This window comes from Mustela erminea, chromosome 9 (genome assembly GCF_009829155.1).
Source record: "Mustela erminea isolate mMusErm1 chromosome 9, mMusErm1.Pri, whole genome shotgun sequence".
NCBI classification, from domain to species: Eukaryota; Metazoa; Chordata; class Mammalia; order Carnivora; family Mustelidae; genus Mustela; species Mustela erminea.
The window spans coordinates 16,786,751-16,803,929 of NC_045622.1; the positions used below are offsets into that span (position 1 = coordinate 16,786,751).

The following is a 17,179-nucleotide window of genomic DNA, read 5'->3' on the forward strand; positions in this document are numbered from 1 at the left end:
GTTCTCTTTTTATAAGAGTAGTGGCTTTGAAGGTGAAAACTACTGTAGTTTCCACCTCCTCCCTAACTAAAGCACCTTACTTATTCAATAAATACAGTATTTGTGTTCTTCTTAAAATGGGAAAAATTCGAGCGGTCCATTCATTCCTGTTTAAAATCACGAGCTAGTTAGGATCACTCATGGAGAGAAGAATCTTGCATATTTGCCTTACCTTCAGAGCAGAGAAAGAAGTTAGGGATAACCTCCATCAACCAGACTTTCTTGTCTCCTCCATGAAAAGTATGGATTTTCCCCCTCCTAGGCAAATTGGCCAGTGCTTTCCCAAACATGAATTAATCTTGTCATTAAAACGATTACAATTCAGTGTGAATTCTAGCTCTTATTCACGTTTGGGCATGGCTCCTGAAATGTTCCCCATGAAGGATAAATCCATGACATGATTTGATTTGTTATTATTAATTTGAGAAAGTACATCACCCTTCACATTTAGTAAGTGCCTAGGTATAATACTATGATAGGGATTATAAAGAGATTAAAAAAAACCCTACTTTCTAGGAATTTGGAATTTGTTACTTCTGTGTAAATATGAATTTTAAAGAGCCCTTTTGGCCTACTGATTGTGGCGTTAAATAAAGAACGTCGGCAGAGGGCTCGTCTGATTGCAGTAGCTACAGCACCCCTTAGGGTTCAAGTTTGGTTGGTTTCCCGGAGACTTCCGGGGCTTGGGGAACAATGCTTACGCACTAATGCCTGGGCTAGTTTCCCTGCTTTCCACTGATGGTAGCCATTGGAAACAGATTAGCTCTCTGACCAGACAGATCTCTCTGATTCCCTGCTCTAGAAGGAGAGACACTGGCCCTTGACCAGGCACTGCTGTCCTGCTTTCTGGCCACTCCGTATTCTTCCTTCCATGAGCTGTTGTATCCTCGCTAAAAACTCCTGAAGGAGTCGGATGGTCCTCGGGCCCCATGCTTGCCAGCCTCTTAGCTCTATCAGGACCAAGCGGGGACTTTCCCATGGAGAGGCACTGACCTGAGAAGGGGGTATTAACATCTGGATTACAGGAAGCAGGTACCTCAAAAAATAGGGCCAGAAAATAGGGCTGTCCCTGAAAACTAACAATTTTTTTAAAAAAGGAAGACAAGATGATGTCCTGCTGTTCTCTTTTCATTCAAGAGAAGAAAGGACGGCAGCAGAGAAAAGATACACCTCAAATGTAGATTATTTCCTAGATGCCATTGGACCTGATCATGAGTAACGTAGACCCTGGGAAAACTGTTGAATTTCTCTCACTGAAAATGGGTCACCTTTGCAAGGCTTGAGATGAGAAACTTCTGAGGAAGAAGCCACGTTGCCAGGAAGGGTGATGGTGTGGTTTACCGGAGGGGAGCTGTGTGTGTCTGTGCAAAGACTCTCACCTTTGACCAGGGTGTTGAGTAAGAGCCCTACGCAGCCTCTCCAAAGGGTTCTCGGGGCCCAGGCTCCCTCGTCCCAGAGGCTCCCATGTCTGTCTTTTGTAAACAGGAGCTGGGCAGAGAGCCCTCTCACAGGGCCAGGCTCAATGGAGGTCATTCACGGGCCAGTTACTACAAACCCTCTCCTCCCACTTCTGTCCTGGTTCCAACTGTTGTTTATTTCCTTCTGGGATCTGGTATCTTCCCCTACTGTGCGGCAGGAGGGAGGGGGCTCCTTTCAGGAAAAGACATGATAGTAGAAATCTGGAGCCAGAAGGGAGGTTCATAGGCACAGGGCCACCTTCTCCCAACCCGCGTTGTGATCAGGGATAAAGCTGTCCTACGCCATGCCAGACAGAGAGGCCCCTCTCTCAGGGCTCTGAGAGCTCCAGGCTGGGGTGATTTCACCACCTTCCAGCCCCTTTTAACCATTGCTTTCTTCAGAATGTACGGAAGTGTAGCAATGAAGCATGAAGTGATTTCTCCTAAGGAGAAATGGCATCGCTCCCATTCTCCCCTTTCCAGAGACAGAAGATAATGCATTGTGTACGGCTTAGGTTTAGGATAAATGAAAAGGCAGTCTGAATTGCATTTCGTCTGTAAGACTTACTGAAAGACGCTGGCTTTAGTGGGTGGGAGGGAAGGGGCTTGCCAAGCAGAAGACGACTCTGCCATCTATCTAACCCCCGTCTCTCTCGACAGCTCAGCCCAGGGAGCTCATGTATCCATTCTGGCAGAATGACACGAAAACCCCTAAAGTGGACGATGGAAGCTCATCTGAGATTAAGTTGGCCACCCCTATTTTCTTCTTCGGCGTTCCTTACCGCACTGTCTACGTAAGTGGAAGAGGAGCCCGGCTGTTGCTCCGTGGCTCTCCCCTTTGTTTGTCATTAAGGAAAACATTTTAAATACCTTCACCCAGGGCTCTGGGAATGGAAGATTTATTGGCAGCCAGAACGACAAGTTCTGAGATTTCATGAGCTGATAGGTTTTATGATTAAGAAAGTCAAAGGTATATTTAATGGCTAATGTTCATAGTAGAGGAGTATACAGGGCAATAAATTGCTTTTGTGGGTGATTAAACACAGAAGTGAAGCAGAGGCCCCAATGCCACGAACATTATTTCTGCTACTCGACAAGATAAAAAGATACACTGTACCACAATAGGAGCCATATCATTTTTCTTTCCCTTCTGGGGGTGTGAAAAGTTTAGTCGTCTGCTGTTCTTCGGCTTCCTACCAATTTGGAACAGAGCCAGAGCACAGTAGAGGGTAATCAACTGTTCTATCTAAGTTGTTTGCAGAGCGGGCCATCCTTGTTGGGTCTGAGATATGCCATGGGGTCCCATCGTCAAACCTGTATGAAAAAATGGTGCCATTTGCTGTCAGAGCCCTCCTGGGCACCTGTGTCCTCAGGCTTTTTCTTTCTTGCTTGCTTGCTTTTTTTTTGGCTCTTTGAGTTTGTCGCTGTTGAGACTATTGCACACTGAGAAGGTTCAGAGCGACTGAACCTGTCTTTATCTTGGGCCTTAAAGCCTGGGGTGAGGCCCACGTCGGTTCTATCACATCCTGTTTTATTCTGCGTCTTGCCTCGGAGGAAGAGTTGAAACCCCCACACATCTGTCTCCAGCCGTTGCTGCATCTGGGACCTCAAGGGTCCCCAGACTTGGAGGTAGAACTTGGGGTGGACCCCCATCTGTAAGTCATTCCCTCGTCCGTGACCCAACCGGTGGTCCTTGAGCCACACCACCTCGGCGCCTGTTAGAAATGTGGCTTCTTGGAGCCTGCCCACAACCAGCTGAATCAAAGAAACTGGGAAGGGAGCCCGGTCATCTGGGTTTCCATGAGCCCTCCAGGTGACTCTGATGAACACGAAAGTTTGAGAACCCCTGGTCTTAACTACAGAATATAATCAAAATACATCGGGGTCAATACCAATTCACTGTGCTAGTCTGTGTGTTTTAGGGACAGCTGTTAACTCCCTAGCAAACACATTGCTCTGGCATCCTGGAATGCCTTTTGGGTTCCACTTACAGCAGAGCCTCTGTAGTCTCTAACAGCTGATTGTGTTGAGCTGATTTCGGGGATCAGGACCTCCATTCTGGAAGCTTAGTCTCCCAGACCCCTAAAAGATTTGCAGTTCATTGAGCTCCTCCTCCTCCTCTATTGTACCATGGAGTCTGAACAATTCTTGCCCTTGCAAAAGGAGGGTCCTTAATTTGGAGCAGACTTATTCAAGGGCAAGTTGTTCCCTGGGTTTCCAGTTCTTTGAGTAGTGCAATCTCTTTCAAGCCTCTGGGTTGTTCACTGTCTCTCGTAGACAGTAGATTCTTAAAGTCCTTATAGCTGGGTCTCCAGCTTCCTTTCCAAACCCCACACACTTGCTTCCAAAACAGGCTGATGGACCTTTGGCCCAGGTGCTGATAACTTCCCTCTGGGATCCGGGGCACTGTCAATGTCCATTATATTACTGATTAATAGGAACATACCAAGCAATTGAAATGTACAGGAAAGTGATATCTAGGTTTTCTGTATCCAGGAATTGCAAGAATCCCCATCCCAGACATTTCTGCTGTTGAAGCCATATAAACCACTAGGTCAAATCAATCTCATGGGGCTGCAGACACAGACAGAGGCTGAACTGTGTACAGGTCCTGCGTCCGTGGAGTGTACTTATTGACTGTGATTTGCAGTAGGTTTAGTCATTTAATAAACCTACTAAGTCTTTTGCAAATCATGAAGAAGTCACCATAGCATAGTCATTTATACATACAATGTAAAGATTTCATGTCTCCATTTTTATGGAGAGATTATACGAAGAAGGCATCACACTCCAGGAACTTTCATGGAACTGGGGATCTGTAGGTTGTAACCTTGTCCTTGTTCTGGGTAGAGGGTGGTTGCAAAGTCAATCAAATCAATAGAAGTCTTTTAACTGCCTCCCTCAGAGCGGGATATGGTTGGTCCTGAGGTCTGCGTTCAATAACAGAGTGTTGTGCTCTGCTTTTGTCAAGGTCTAATATACAGCTCAACAATTTTTTAATTTAACTTTTTGCTTCCATGAGTTTTTTTTTTTTTTTCTGTTTTTCTGTCTATTTTGCATCTGTGATGCTGGATCGTTTTTATGGACCACATTACCTCCTGCCTGGCCCAACACACCTGTACACATGTGCACACGTGCACGCAAACACACACACACACACACACACATGCATTTGGTACGTGTAAATAGAGATAGCATAAAGAACATGAAAATGAACCTGATTATTAATAAGAAATGAAGCCTGACCACAAATTGAAAGTGAAAGAAAACCAATGAGTCTGTCTGGAAGTAAACGAACCTCCTCATGGCGTGGCAGAAGCTGGTGTTTGGGGGTTCTGATTCAGTAATTTTAAAAGTTGTTTTCATTCATGTGATTAGGTGAACGTCTGTCTTGGTCTGCGACTCTGAAGTTGTCACACTTTCGGAGGCACTGTGCCAACCCTGTCTTATTTTCGCAGGTGAATAACAACGGAGTAGTTTCCTTCAATGTGTTAGTGAGTCAGTTCACGCCAGAATCCTTCCCCCTGACGGATGGGAGGGCCTTCATTGCTCCCTTTTGGGCCGACGTTCACAATGGAATTCGAGGCGAGATCTATTACAGAGAGACCATGGACCCTGTCATCTTGAAAAGAGCCACCAAGGACATCAGGAAGTACTTCAAAGACATGGCCACCTTCTCTGCCACTTGGGTTTTCATCGTGACGTGGGAGGAAGTCACATTTTATGGAGGGAGCAGCACCACACCTGTAATAATTCACATTTTCTGTTTTCCGCTTCATATCCTGACATCTCATTCTTGTCCCTGTTCACCACTGTGACGGGGTCTAATTGTTAGAGCTGAGGAATGTCAGTTTCTTGAGTTAAACTAATGAGTCTTGCCACCCACTTTCCAGGAAACAGAGGGAGACATCATACCCAGCCAGGCCAGTCAGCAGTGATATCTCCGACATGTCATCCCCATCACTAATCATTACGAAATGTCTACAAAGAGCCCCTCCACAATTTCCTTGCAGGAGGCAGTATTCCGATTTTGCAGAAAATTGATTGAGGCCCTGTGACCTCAGCCAGGCCACATGATCAGGGACCCATCAGGAACCCAAAGATCCTTTCTTCTTACCAGAGACACAAATGCTTCTCTCTATCAGCTGATTTCCTTCCCCCTCCCCTGCTCCCCCCCCCCCCCCCCCTTTTCACAAAACCTTGTAGGAAAAGGAAAATAAGGGACTGGCTTTGGATATAAATGACCTGGCTCGTTTTATTACGTTATGACCTTTTTTAAAAAATTGTGACCAGGTCTGGAATTATTCATATTTGATGCTAATTGAAGTGGGCAGTTGAAGCGTTTCATGAATAAAGTTTCAACATCTGCTCTGAAATCCCAAATGAGCAGTCAAATAAAAGTCAAATAAGAAAGATTATCACTGGCATTATCGCAGAGATAACCAACTTTCTACATAAAGGGGCAGAACACAGTTTTTCACGAAAGCCTGCAGCTCGTTCGTGTGACTTTGGCAGCGGAGACTTCTGAAGTCGCAGACTCGTCTCCAACTGTATAATTTCCAGTAAGCAAAGGCACTAAAAAAATCTGCCCTCTGCTTTCTTAGCATGATTTCCAATCCCATCTGTTTTCCAATTTCTTTGGCAAAGGGTCAGTTGTTTAGGGATGGAATAGAAACTACCGAGCTAGAGACAGAGGGGGACAAGCATGGGGCTGGCCATCCCTGGCTGCCCCTTGGTGAGTACGTTGTGTGTTATCAACTTCTGACCCGACCATGAAGGTGCACTTTACCACTAAATGGTTCTGGAGAACAGAAAGACACACGTTTAACCAGTGGATGCGTTGGCTAGAAATAACCTCTCAAGAAGCATACATTTCCCTCTGTCATGTTATGGATTGCTAACGACTCTTGGGGTGATGTTTTATGTCCTTTAAACCTCATACCTTACAGTGTTAAAATGCAGGATGCCAGCGATCGATAAATTTTAGTGTCAGTGGGGGAAAAAAGAAGGAGAACAAATGCCCATCAAATGCTGACCACCATTTTTTCAAAAAAAAAAAAAACTTCCATTGGCCATAAAAATGGCAAGATAATTTAGATACCTTCTGCTTTGTACTTTGGAGTAGGTTTCTGGGCTAGGTAAGAACTCTTTCAATGAGGATGAATGAGGGAGCATCTAAGTGCTTTGGGTTCCTTGGAGAAAAGACAGTTCATGTCCATCCATCCCCATCTTTGAAATAGACTCCTCTCCCAACTCCCGTCACCCCAGGACTCCCCTCCTCTGTAGGAACACATCATCGGGCCAACTAAGCACTTGGCATAAGTCTCTTAGAGGTGGAGGGTGTCATGGAAGACCAAGAACAAGGCAGAGGGATGGGGACATGTTTACTTTAGGGAAGGAAAGCTAGTATTTATTGAGGGCTTACTGGGAGCCCAGTGTGGTGATAAGCCATTGTGTGTACCATCCCACAAGGTTGTTGTGTAGTAAATAGAACTCTTTCTGCCTGCAAGGTCAGGGTATAGCCCCAAGAAGTTAAGTGACTCGCCCAAGGGGCAAACAAAGAGATCTGAACTTCACAGGAGGCCAAGTGAGGTTCAAACTAATGTCCTCTAACTCCCAGTTCCTGACGTGGCTCCTCCAGGCATCAACGTAAGTCCTTCAAAGTACAAAGGGGCTTTTCAAGAATTGAAAATGCAGTTTCTTTTTTAAAAATTTATTAATTAACTTTTTGCTATGTCCAGTGAACCAGCATATAGTACGTTTCTGATGGAGTGTTCAACGCACATAATACCCAGCGCTCATCACCACACCCGCCCTCCTTAACACCCATCCCCCTACCCTCTCCCTTCTGTCCAAAAATGGATCCGGAGGGATCTTAGAGCGAATGTTGAAGAGATATGTATGTGTAGGGTGTGTGAGAGCGTTCGGTGAGCCAGCCCTTGTAGTGTTCTTAGGGTAGTTGTTTGCTTTTTGAGGTAACTTCCGGGTTGTTCCCAAGAGCCACTTGGGCCAGAGATCTTTCCAACTTTATTTTAGGAGAAGGGATTTACTTCCTGATGGAAAAATCCTGGTCTGGAGCAGGGTTGCCCTTTAACCTTGTATGACCTTGACTTGATGCCTGATTCCAGAACCTGACCCTGCGGGGATCTTGGAGCCATCTTGAACTCACTGCTCACACATCTCTGCGCCCCACTTAACTCTTTTGTTGAGCTGGGCCGAAGAATGGAGGCCTTTCCCTGCAGGGCTCTATCATAAACACCATCGGCCATGGCTAGCACAGAGCCCGAGGAGAGAGTTCTCATTTATAAAAAGGGCTTTTCTTTCCTTGATCCTCGTCTCCCTCCCCGGGACCGTCTAGGATGGGAGATCTGGGGCTTCCAAGATCCTCTACCCCAGTCTGATTACACAGGATAAGGATTTGGGTCTCCCTCTGTGTCTGATGGGATATTAACCAGGATGGCATCAGGCAGCTGGGAAAAGTGCAAGGCTTCAATGGAAAAGGTCAAAGCAGCCTCTCCTTTAACTCTGCTTTTATTTACACTGCCCGAAAACCAGTGTCAAGGGGTACGGATTAACAAAGGGAAATAGTAAAGGACAGAGTTTGCTACAGCTTGTTTCTGAACACCATGTGCAAAGGTTTTTGGAGTCATATAACGTCTCTATCCTAAGAAGGTTAAAATGAAGACAGCGCATAATGACAGCGCACGGAGGGAGAGACTGGGGGCTCCGGCTCGAATCGCATTTTCTGCTGCCAGGTCCTTGTGAAATTCCCAGCAATTCATTTCCCTTAGCTCTTTGTTTCTAAGCTCTCAGATGGAAAAGGGCCACAAAATTGCCCGCCTTAGCCTTGGGCTGAGGTGCAGATGGGTGCTGAGAATTTTTCAGACACAAAGTGATGCAGAAGTACTCAATGAGAAGAACGGTTCCTCCGCCAGGTAGTGCTTTTTAAAAAATCATTTTCCAACTTTCATTTTAAAAACGGGAGACATCGCCCCAGGATTTGTGGTGTCTTCTAGTAAGTGAGGGAACACAGTGGAGACCTTGGCCTTAGTCACAGGGCCGAGCATTTGGTGGCTCTCCTCCCCTATGTCCCCACGCCCCATGCCCCACGCCCCCTGCTCTAGGAACAGGTGTCTGCTCAGCCCTTCCCCTGCCTGGACCACCTCCTATAGTTTATTCTCATGCTGCCATCTATAGGTGCTCACGCATTATCACAAGCTGAGGCGGGCCTCTGACTTTGCTGTCGGGTTTGAATCAGAGCTGTTAAGAGGGGTGCTGAGTCAGCCTTTGGGTTCTTCTCAGGCAATTTCTCTTTCAGGTGCTTGCTCCCACACGCCTTGCTTCCCCCAGTGGGGGTGAGAACAAATTCAGAGGAGAGGCAGGGCCTGAAGACTAACATTGGAGCAGCAATGAGCTGCTTGGGGGTGGGGAGGGTGCAGGGGAAAGGGGGCTGGGGAGAGGAGCTCCTAGGGAGGGAAGTCATGAGACCATCCATTCCCATCCATCCCGTAGGTGAACACCTTCCAGGCCGTCCTAGTGTCTGATGGATCTTATACATTCACACTCTTCAATTACTATGAAATCAACTGGACCACCGGGACGGCGAGCGGCGGTGACCCCCTGACTGGCCTTGGGGGTGTGATGGCACAGGTTGGTGGCTCTCCATTTCATCTCCATCTTGTTTCCAAAGCTCTGCTCTCTGCTTATGCTGCTCAGCCTCCTCGAGGCAATCCGGCCAAGCTCCTCTAGCTTTTAGCTAGAGAAGTATGTCTGGTTTTACAAGTGGAGGGTGAAGCTAATCTTGCCCACCTTTGATATCTTCATAGGGATATGGCATGAATGAAGGCAAGCCTTTCTCACCTGGAATGGTGGCTCCGGGGACTCCAGGAGAAGGGGTCTCCTAATTTCAGGGTGCCGGATGCTGCAAGCGCTGAGGCCACTTAACCAACAACAGTGCTATTTGTGTTCAAGTTTCGTCTTCCTTTTGTGCTCTAGGCAGGATTTAATGGTGGAAACCTCACCAATTTCTTCAGCCTCCCGGGGTCAAGAACTCCTGATATTGTGAATATCCAAGAGACCACGAACGTCAACGTTCCAGGCCGCTGGGCATTTAAAGTAGATGGGAAGGAAATTGACCCAGCCAATGGCTGCACCTCCAGAGGTAAAGGCTTTTCCTCTTCTCCATGCAAGAGTAGGGTTTGCTTAGTATAGATTGACAGGCAGCCTTTTAAGCCACGGGGGCGGGCTCATTGCCGATGCCTTCCTCTTTTGACATCTCTCAGCTGGGTAATGGAGATCAAGGTAATTTTAGCACGCACATTCATCACAACAGGAGCTGAAACCCGGCATTTGCTCCATGGCGTTTTCTGCAGTCCTTGCCTGGGGTGCGAACAGAGCTGCTTCTTCTAAACAACTCCAACGTGGACATGGCTCTTGAGTGATTGCTCAGCCAGAGGGACAGAAGGGAGCCCTCCTGTTTAACATTATTTTTGTTGTTGTTGTTGTTGTTGCCATTCCCCCCCGCCCCTTTCCATTTTTCTTCCCCTCTTTACTCCTGTTCTGCCATCTGCACTTTGTAGATCCGCGGGAGTGGGCGAGCTCGGAATGCTGCCAAGGCTCCACGAGAGCAAATCAGCACTTCCTAGTATGATTAGAAAGCAAGGGGAGAGAGTGCCATCCTCTCTAGGGCGGCTTCTCCTAAACTCTCTCTGCAGCAGCAAAACATGCAGGAATTTGGGGACAATCAAAGCTGGTGTTGGGTTTCTGTGATCAAGCAGTAGTAGAGCCTTCCCAAGTTTTCTTTACATTAACACCCAAAGTTGGGGGCCTTCTCTGAACTAACAAAGCCTCTTTGTGTGTGCAAAACAGCCCATGACTCTCCCAAGAACGTTCTGGCTTATAGATTCCTGCTGCTTACATGTCAAGAAAGTGTTTAGGAAACCGTGTTTCTGTTGGTATTTCTGGTCCCGGAGTGGAGGCTATGGCACCTAGAACTAGGACATCCTCCATCTAGCTGTCCATCCATCCACCTCACCGTCTACTCATCTGTCCCTTGAGCCAGCCAGCCACTGCTTCTTCCCAAAGGACATTTGAAAGCCCCAACAAGGCGCTGGCCACTCCTCTAGGTGCTGGAGACGAAGGAGCTCTGGCTCCCATGGCATGGCTGTGGTGGACAAGACAGCCACGGGAACAACGATGACACAATATAGGACATATTGGGGTGGGTGCGAGGGGAGGGGGCTGCGGAAACACAGAGGAAGACCCTGGAGACAATGTCTGTAGATGTTTAAGAAAGTTGTGGGTTGGGAGATGCAGATCTTAGCTTATCTCCTGTCCCATCCAATAGGAAGCATGGTCTGGGAAGAAGCTGTCTCAGCAGCTCTGGGAAGCCTCGGTTTTCTCTTTTGACTCAGCTTCAGTCAGTATAATACACAGGAAACCACGTTCCCCGGGCCTGAAATGCCCACACCCTCGGCCCCATTCCCTGCATTGCAGTCAGACATATCAAACCTCTGGATTTCTGCTCTAATGAAAGGTCATCTGTACAGATGGCCCTGCCTGGGCATCCTTGTCTCTGTGGACTCCGTCCAAGTCCTCCAAGTTCTGAGGAATAAATAAATGTTTTGAACCCAAGCCATTATAAAGCTGGATGGGAAAGATCTTAGCTCTAAAACTTACCCGTCTTTCAGAGATGGTGCCCTCCTCCCTTACAAAAGGTAAAGACAGCTTCCCTAAGGTCTGCAAGAGATACCAAACCAATGACCACATTATCTATCTCCCCTTTATGGCCTGGACTAGGGACCTACCCAGTGCTTTGGCCCCTGGGTCCAAGCATCACAGAGCTGACTGACCATGGCCATGCAGCCTAAGCACCCAGTGACAGCCTCTTGCCTGAGTCCTGGGAACGAAATGCTGGGATCGTGGAAAACATCGGCTTGTGGACCTGGAGCACTAGGAGAGCTGGCCAGACTCCAGCAGTGTATAGAGTCTCCATTTTGACTTCATTCTTTCCCCCACTGAGTTATGGGTTTGGGTTTCACATACAGGACAAATTCAATATCCTTCTGCAGACTGCCGTGCGTTCTCATGCACCACCAGACATATATCAATCTGATGAGGGTTGGGTTTGGCCTGGGCGGTAGCTGGGGAAAATTTGCATCGAGCTGCTTTATTGTATCATCATTTTGCAAACAAAATTATCTCAGAGCGTCTACCTTTTGGTCCGAACCTCCTCTATTCAAAGGCATTTTCCTCTCATTTATTGGAAGCCTGCAAAAGCAGAGACTGGAAATCATACTTAGTGGAGGTTGTTCAAATGTCTGCAGCCTGGACCCGTGCCAAAGAGCACTGAGGTTCGGGGCCTGTCTTCAGGGGTGATGCATATGACCTCCTGGGAATGTGGAAAGATCTATTATCCCATATTTGGGCTCTATTCTCAACAGGTACGAAACATAATTGCCTGTGGAGACATCCCTGTTGCTGCTGTACAGACACAGAACAGCCTGTTTCGAGGCGGCCAATGCCTTCTGCTTGGCTTAATCTTGCAGGCCATGCTTTTCACTACATTTTCAGTTTTATAAAAGAATGTGAGACGTCTTCCCAAGCCGCAGTTTCGAGCTATGGTGAACTCCTGACATATAATATTATTTACGTTTCTCAATGCTGTGCCTTCGATACGTCCCTTTCCCGGCATCCTCAATTTACCAGTGCTCCTCCCTCTCTCAACATGTGCTGACTTAGGAGAGCCTCGCTGCTCCCTGTGGGACAGGGACGAGAAAGTAACACTGCCCATGTTCTACAGCTTAGAAACCTGAGGCAGATAGAAGCAAGCCAGGAGTCTTGGAAGCTGATGGCAGAGTTATGACCACTTTCCAGGTCTCTTGGCTCTGACATCAAACCAAGGACAAGATCACAGGCCCTGGCCCAGAGACACATCTATTTCCATTGAGGGTTGATACTAACAACAGGCGAAGTCTGACGTTTTCGGTGGGGGAAGATCATTTATTTAGAGAAAAGGTCTTAAAGACGGATTGTCTATCAAATAAATAGTAGTAAATAATTTTAAATCAGCACACCCCTCGGCCCCGACTCCATTCTCCTTCTGACCTAGATTCTGTCCAGAAGTTCTACCCTGTGGATAAAGACAGAGAAGCACTAGATTTGGACAGGGCCTGGGGGGAGAGAGAAGACAACTGTACAGCTGTATAAGCAGCGTCTGAAGGATTTACGAGCCCTTGAAGTCAGAGTGTAGCCCTTTCCAGAATCCTCCCAAGGAGCCTGGGATTTAAACTTGCGTGTCTGACTCCTGATTCATGCTTATTGATCTCTTCTGGTACACACAGGGCCCCCAACAAATGTTTGCTGAGCGAATGGGTGAGTGAACGAGTCAACAAATTAGCACATGAAGCAACGGTGTTGCTAAGTTACCAGGGTACGCTGGGTCTGTTTCTGGGATAGCCTTCCTCGCATTCCTGGAGGGAAGGATATGACCTCTGTGGGTCATAGCCTTTGCCATGGATTAAGGCAACGTATCCTTCCTTGAATGAGCGTATGCTTACCAACCATGGAGAAGATGGTGCCACAAGGTAGACTGGATGCCCACAGCCTTGGCCTGGAACGTGGCTTCTCCCCTGAGTGCCTGAGTGCCCTGAACCTCAGTCAAGCACGGTGGATAACACCTGCCAAATAGGGTTCTCGTGTGGGTTATGTGGTAGAGTGCAGGGAAGGCATCAGCCCCATGCCTGGTGCGGAGGGTAAGTGTTCCATAAATGTTGGTTCTAATGTCATTCTTCCCCAGGACAGTTCCTTCGGCGAGGGGAGGTGTTTTGGGATGACCTGAACTGTACCATCAAGTGCCGCTGCCTGGATTTCAACAACGAGATCTACTGCCAGGAGGCTTCCTGCAGCCCCTATGAAGTGTGTGAGCCCAAAGGCAAATTCTTCTATTGCAGCCCTGTGGAGACCAGCACGTGTGTGGTGTTCGGCGAGCCACACTACCACACTTTTGATGGCTTCCTCTTCCACTTCCAAGGCTCCTGTGCCTACCTGCTGGCCCGACAGTGTTTGCAGACTTCCAGCCTCCCCTTCTTCAGTGTGGAGGCCAAGAACGAACACCGCGGGGGCTCTGCTGTCTCCTGGGTGAAGGAGCTCTCTGTGGAGGTCAACGGCTACAAGATTCTCATCCCCAAAGGAAGCTATGGAAAAGTCAAGGTGAGACCCACTCCCTCCTTCCTGGGAAGTTGAAGAAGCTGGAGATTCTTCAGCCTGGGGAAGACTTTCTCAGATCTGCTGGTTCTGTTTGTTCCAAAGAGATGCTTGGCTCTTCTTTCCTTGCAAATATCTTGTAAAACTTTTTTACGAGGCTGAATTTTATTTGTACAAGAGCCAACACAAGCTGTCTCCTTGATATGCCTGTCTGCTCTATAACTTAAAGACATTCGTATTCCTAGTTACCTGGTAAACATAGGAAACATAGGTATACACAGACACACACGCTCACACACACTTTCTCTGTCTCTCTCTCTCTCATACACACACACACACAAATGCACATATGTCCGAGCTCAGAAGTAACAGGGAAGAGAGGTAAGCTCATTTCTCGTGGACCTGACTTGCAATAGTGGTGGCCAGAGGGTCATGCCTAGGAGATGGTACAAAAACGGAGTACACCCTCGTAACTCAGTACATCTGTCATTAACAGTCCTCACCCATCCCCCATCCTGTTTGCCTAAGAGCTGCTGCTTCCTTGTTAGAGAAATCTCCAAATCGATTGGTGTTTCTAGAGGCATGTGCAGGCACCAGGAGTGGGCTTGGTGAGCTCTTGAGTGAGGCAGAGGCAGGGGATCAGGGAAAGCTTTGTCCAAACACCCTCTCGCAGGATCCCCACTCCTGCCTGGAATAAGAGCGAAAGTGGGTCTCTGCTGGTCTGTTTAGCAGATGCAAATGATTCCTGTCCCTGTCCACCTGGATTTCAAGCAGGGACATCCATAAAGGAGGGAAAGTAAAAAGCCACTAGCAATTACTCAATTTGTGGAGGCCCCAATTTTCATAATGTTCGTGCCAACCTTGTTGCAACCATGTATTTATTCCAGCAATAATAGCCAAGACCACAAGGGGTTGATGGCTTCACCCCCATGCAGTCCTTAATCCCCAGACACGGAGGTCATTACAGAGATTACAAACCGGAACTGGAGCCAATGCAGGGATTTGTTTCTTTTTTAAAATCTGTGTTACAGTTTTAATTGACACAGCATGCCCAACAAAAGGCAGGACCAAGGACCTAATTCCACTTTTCCCGGCTCTGCCCGTTGTAGATCTGCACAGCTTATCATGGGCATAATTAGAAAAGGGAGCTTTACTGTGGCTGCAATGCCAATTTGCTTGTTCTTTGGTTAGTCGCTCTAGGGGCAGCTCTGCATATCAAATCAAGGTATGAGTTTGGGTACAGAAGTTTGGAGTTTCTCCCTTTTAAATTTCTATCATGCTGTTGAGCTCGATACTTATCCTTGTAGGCAGATGCTACTATTTCAAGCTAGAAAAACATTCTCCAGCGTTCCCCTGCTTGCCTGAATTCTGGGGATGATGTGTACGGTATCCGTAGGTGAAGAAGAAAGCTTTATGCTTTATTTCTATTTTCCATTTTGATTAAAATTCTTTTTCACTCACAGTCAGACTCTTTTTCAGAAGGAAAGGGGCACTGCCATCTCTTTCAGGCTCAGCAGCTCTGCTAATTTTGTGGGGCTCTTTTCCATCGTCCAAGCGTAGGGCATGGATTCCTCAATTTTCTGTAGCGACAGGGAGATGAGGATATGAATGTAAATGTTTCAGAAAGAAAAGGTTATGCGACTCCAACTGCGAGCTAACAATGTCTTCCTTTTCCTTTTGCCGAATGGCTTCCAAGTTTCTCTGGACGCACTTGTTCTGCTGGGAGGGCAGCTCCATGGCTGGCGGAGCCCCCACCGCGGGTGAAGTAGGGACAGGCATGGAGAGGGATGGGAAGCAAGAAGGAAACATCTGTGAGGCAGCTGGCATCCCCAGACACACTTCCCCAGACACACCAGGCTGGGAATGGCCAGCAAGATCCATTCTTACAAAGTACAGAGCACCTTTCTCCTTATGCTGGGGACTGGTTTCTGTATATGAATTTCCCCTCTTTGGATTGGTCTCAAATAACAAAACAGGCAATTTAGGGGCTAAAGACAGCCAGCTAAAATCCATATATAATAAATGTCTCCTTCTAGCTAACGTTTCTCAGTTTTCCTATTTCTCCCCCACAAAAGCCCAAGTAGTTTAGGATGCTGTAATGAAAAGACCATCAAGGCTAGATAGCAGGCAGACCCTGGAGTCAGATCTGCTCAGTCCCTGTGCCAATACTGCCAGCTGAGTGTGCTTTGAGTGTCACTTTCTCCATCTGTACAATAGGGTAATAGTGTCTAGGAGGCTGGATCAAGAGCTGTCTTTGGACTTAGTTACCTCTACCCAGCCCTGGGACTGAGCCAGCAGAGAGCAGTCACTTTAGAGCCCAGCTGGTGAGAGTCTGGCCCTGTCACGTACCAGTCTTCAAGCGCTGAACCTCAATTTCCACATCTGCAAAAGGGGAAGAAGCTAAAATCCTTCTAAGCTTGTCATGAGGATGCAAAGGAACAGCCGCATGTGTAAGATCTAGTTAGTACAAAGCCTGGCAAGCAGTAGGCACATTATGCATGGAGGTTCCCACACTACCATTGCCACCAAAATCCCCTTTTAGTTCTCAGACCGTACGCTTCTACAACTCTACTTCTCTTTCCCCACCAACATCCTGTCAAAGAGGAAATGACCTGAATACTGGGAGAAGAAGGGAGGCTGAGAGGTGAGGTTCATCTCCTGCGGGCTAGTCCAGAGTTGAGAGCTGGGACTGGAGGAGTGAAGGAGGAAATCACCCAGGAGCTGCTCCTCTGAGCACTGCGGGGGACAAACAGTGATTCTCTAATCTGTGTTTCACGTACGAGTGAATGGGAGCGCACTGAACGCTTATGCCAGGAAGGAAGGTATGAACTGTGGTCAGCCTAGGGCTTAAACCAATCTAGGAGGGACAAGGTCTGATGCAGAGAAACCAGGGGGAGGGGGGACTCTTGCAATATCCAGAGATGGCCCAGCCCATGGCTCCTGCTTCAAGATAGAGAAGACTGCCTTGGTGAGCAGGAGCTGGAGTGAGAGGGAGGAAGGCACTCGGCAACGGGCACATTTGGGGTTTACAATTATATCGGCCTTAGGGAAGATTTCATTTCCATCTCAGCATGGACAGTACATAAAAGTCACCCAGTGCTCTTGCAAGAGGACCTTCCTTAGAGTATGGCTTTAATCGCGCATGTTGGCTGACCTGCTGCCTGGGAGATAAAGATGGATCAGTCAATTTCTACGTCTTTCTTTCCACTTGCTGCTCTCTGTAGGGTGGCTTATTTCTCAAGCCTGCTTTTTTGTCCCCTCTCCCATTTAGTCCTACTCATCTCTAGAGACAGGCAATTGCACACGGCACCCACCATGGTCAATTTAGGAGTGATGCTTGAATAGGCTACTGCTTCACTTCCTAGAAAACTCAGGAAGTAGAACAATGGTGGCTGTGAAGACCCTTGTCCTTTCTGGGTGCCTGAAATCAGTATGGGTCCGGTGCATTGACTATGTACTTATAGGCTGTCCCGCCGAGG

At 47.6% G+C, this 17,179-nt stretch overlaps 1 protein-coding gene across 1 annotated transcript in view; it reads left to right on the top strand.

Moving 5' to 3' along the window:
* The window catches only part of TECTA (tectorin alpha), a 77,128-nt gene that overhangs the window by 10,178 nt on the left and 49,771 nt on the right, over nucleotides 1-17,179 (top strand). The window contains exons 3-7 of the mRNA XM_032359126.1: nucleotides 2,157-2,290; nucleotides 4,955-5,242; nucleotides 9,009-9,146; nucleotides 9,492-9,657; nucleotides 13,294-13,706. Of these exons, the coding sequence (XP_032215017.1) occupies nucleotides 2,157-2,290; nucleotides 4,955-5,242; nucleotides 9,009-9,146; nucleotides 9,492-9,657; nucleotides 13,294-13,706 (1,139 nt within the window). The remainder of the gene's footprint in view (nucleotides 1-2,156; nucleotides 2,291-4,954; nucleotides 5,243-9,008; nucleotides 9,147-9,491; nucleotides 9,658-13,293; nucleotides 13,707-17,179) is intronic.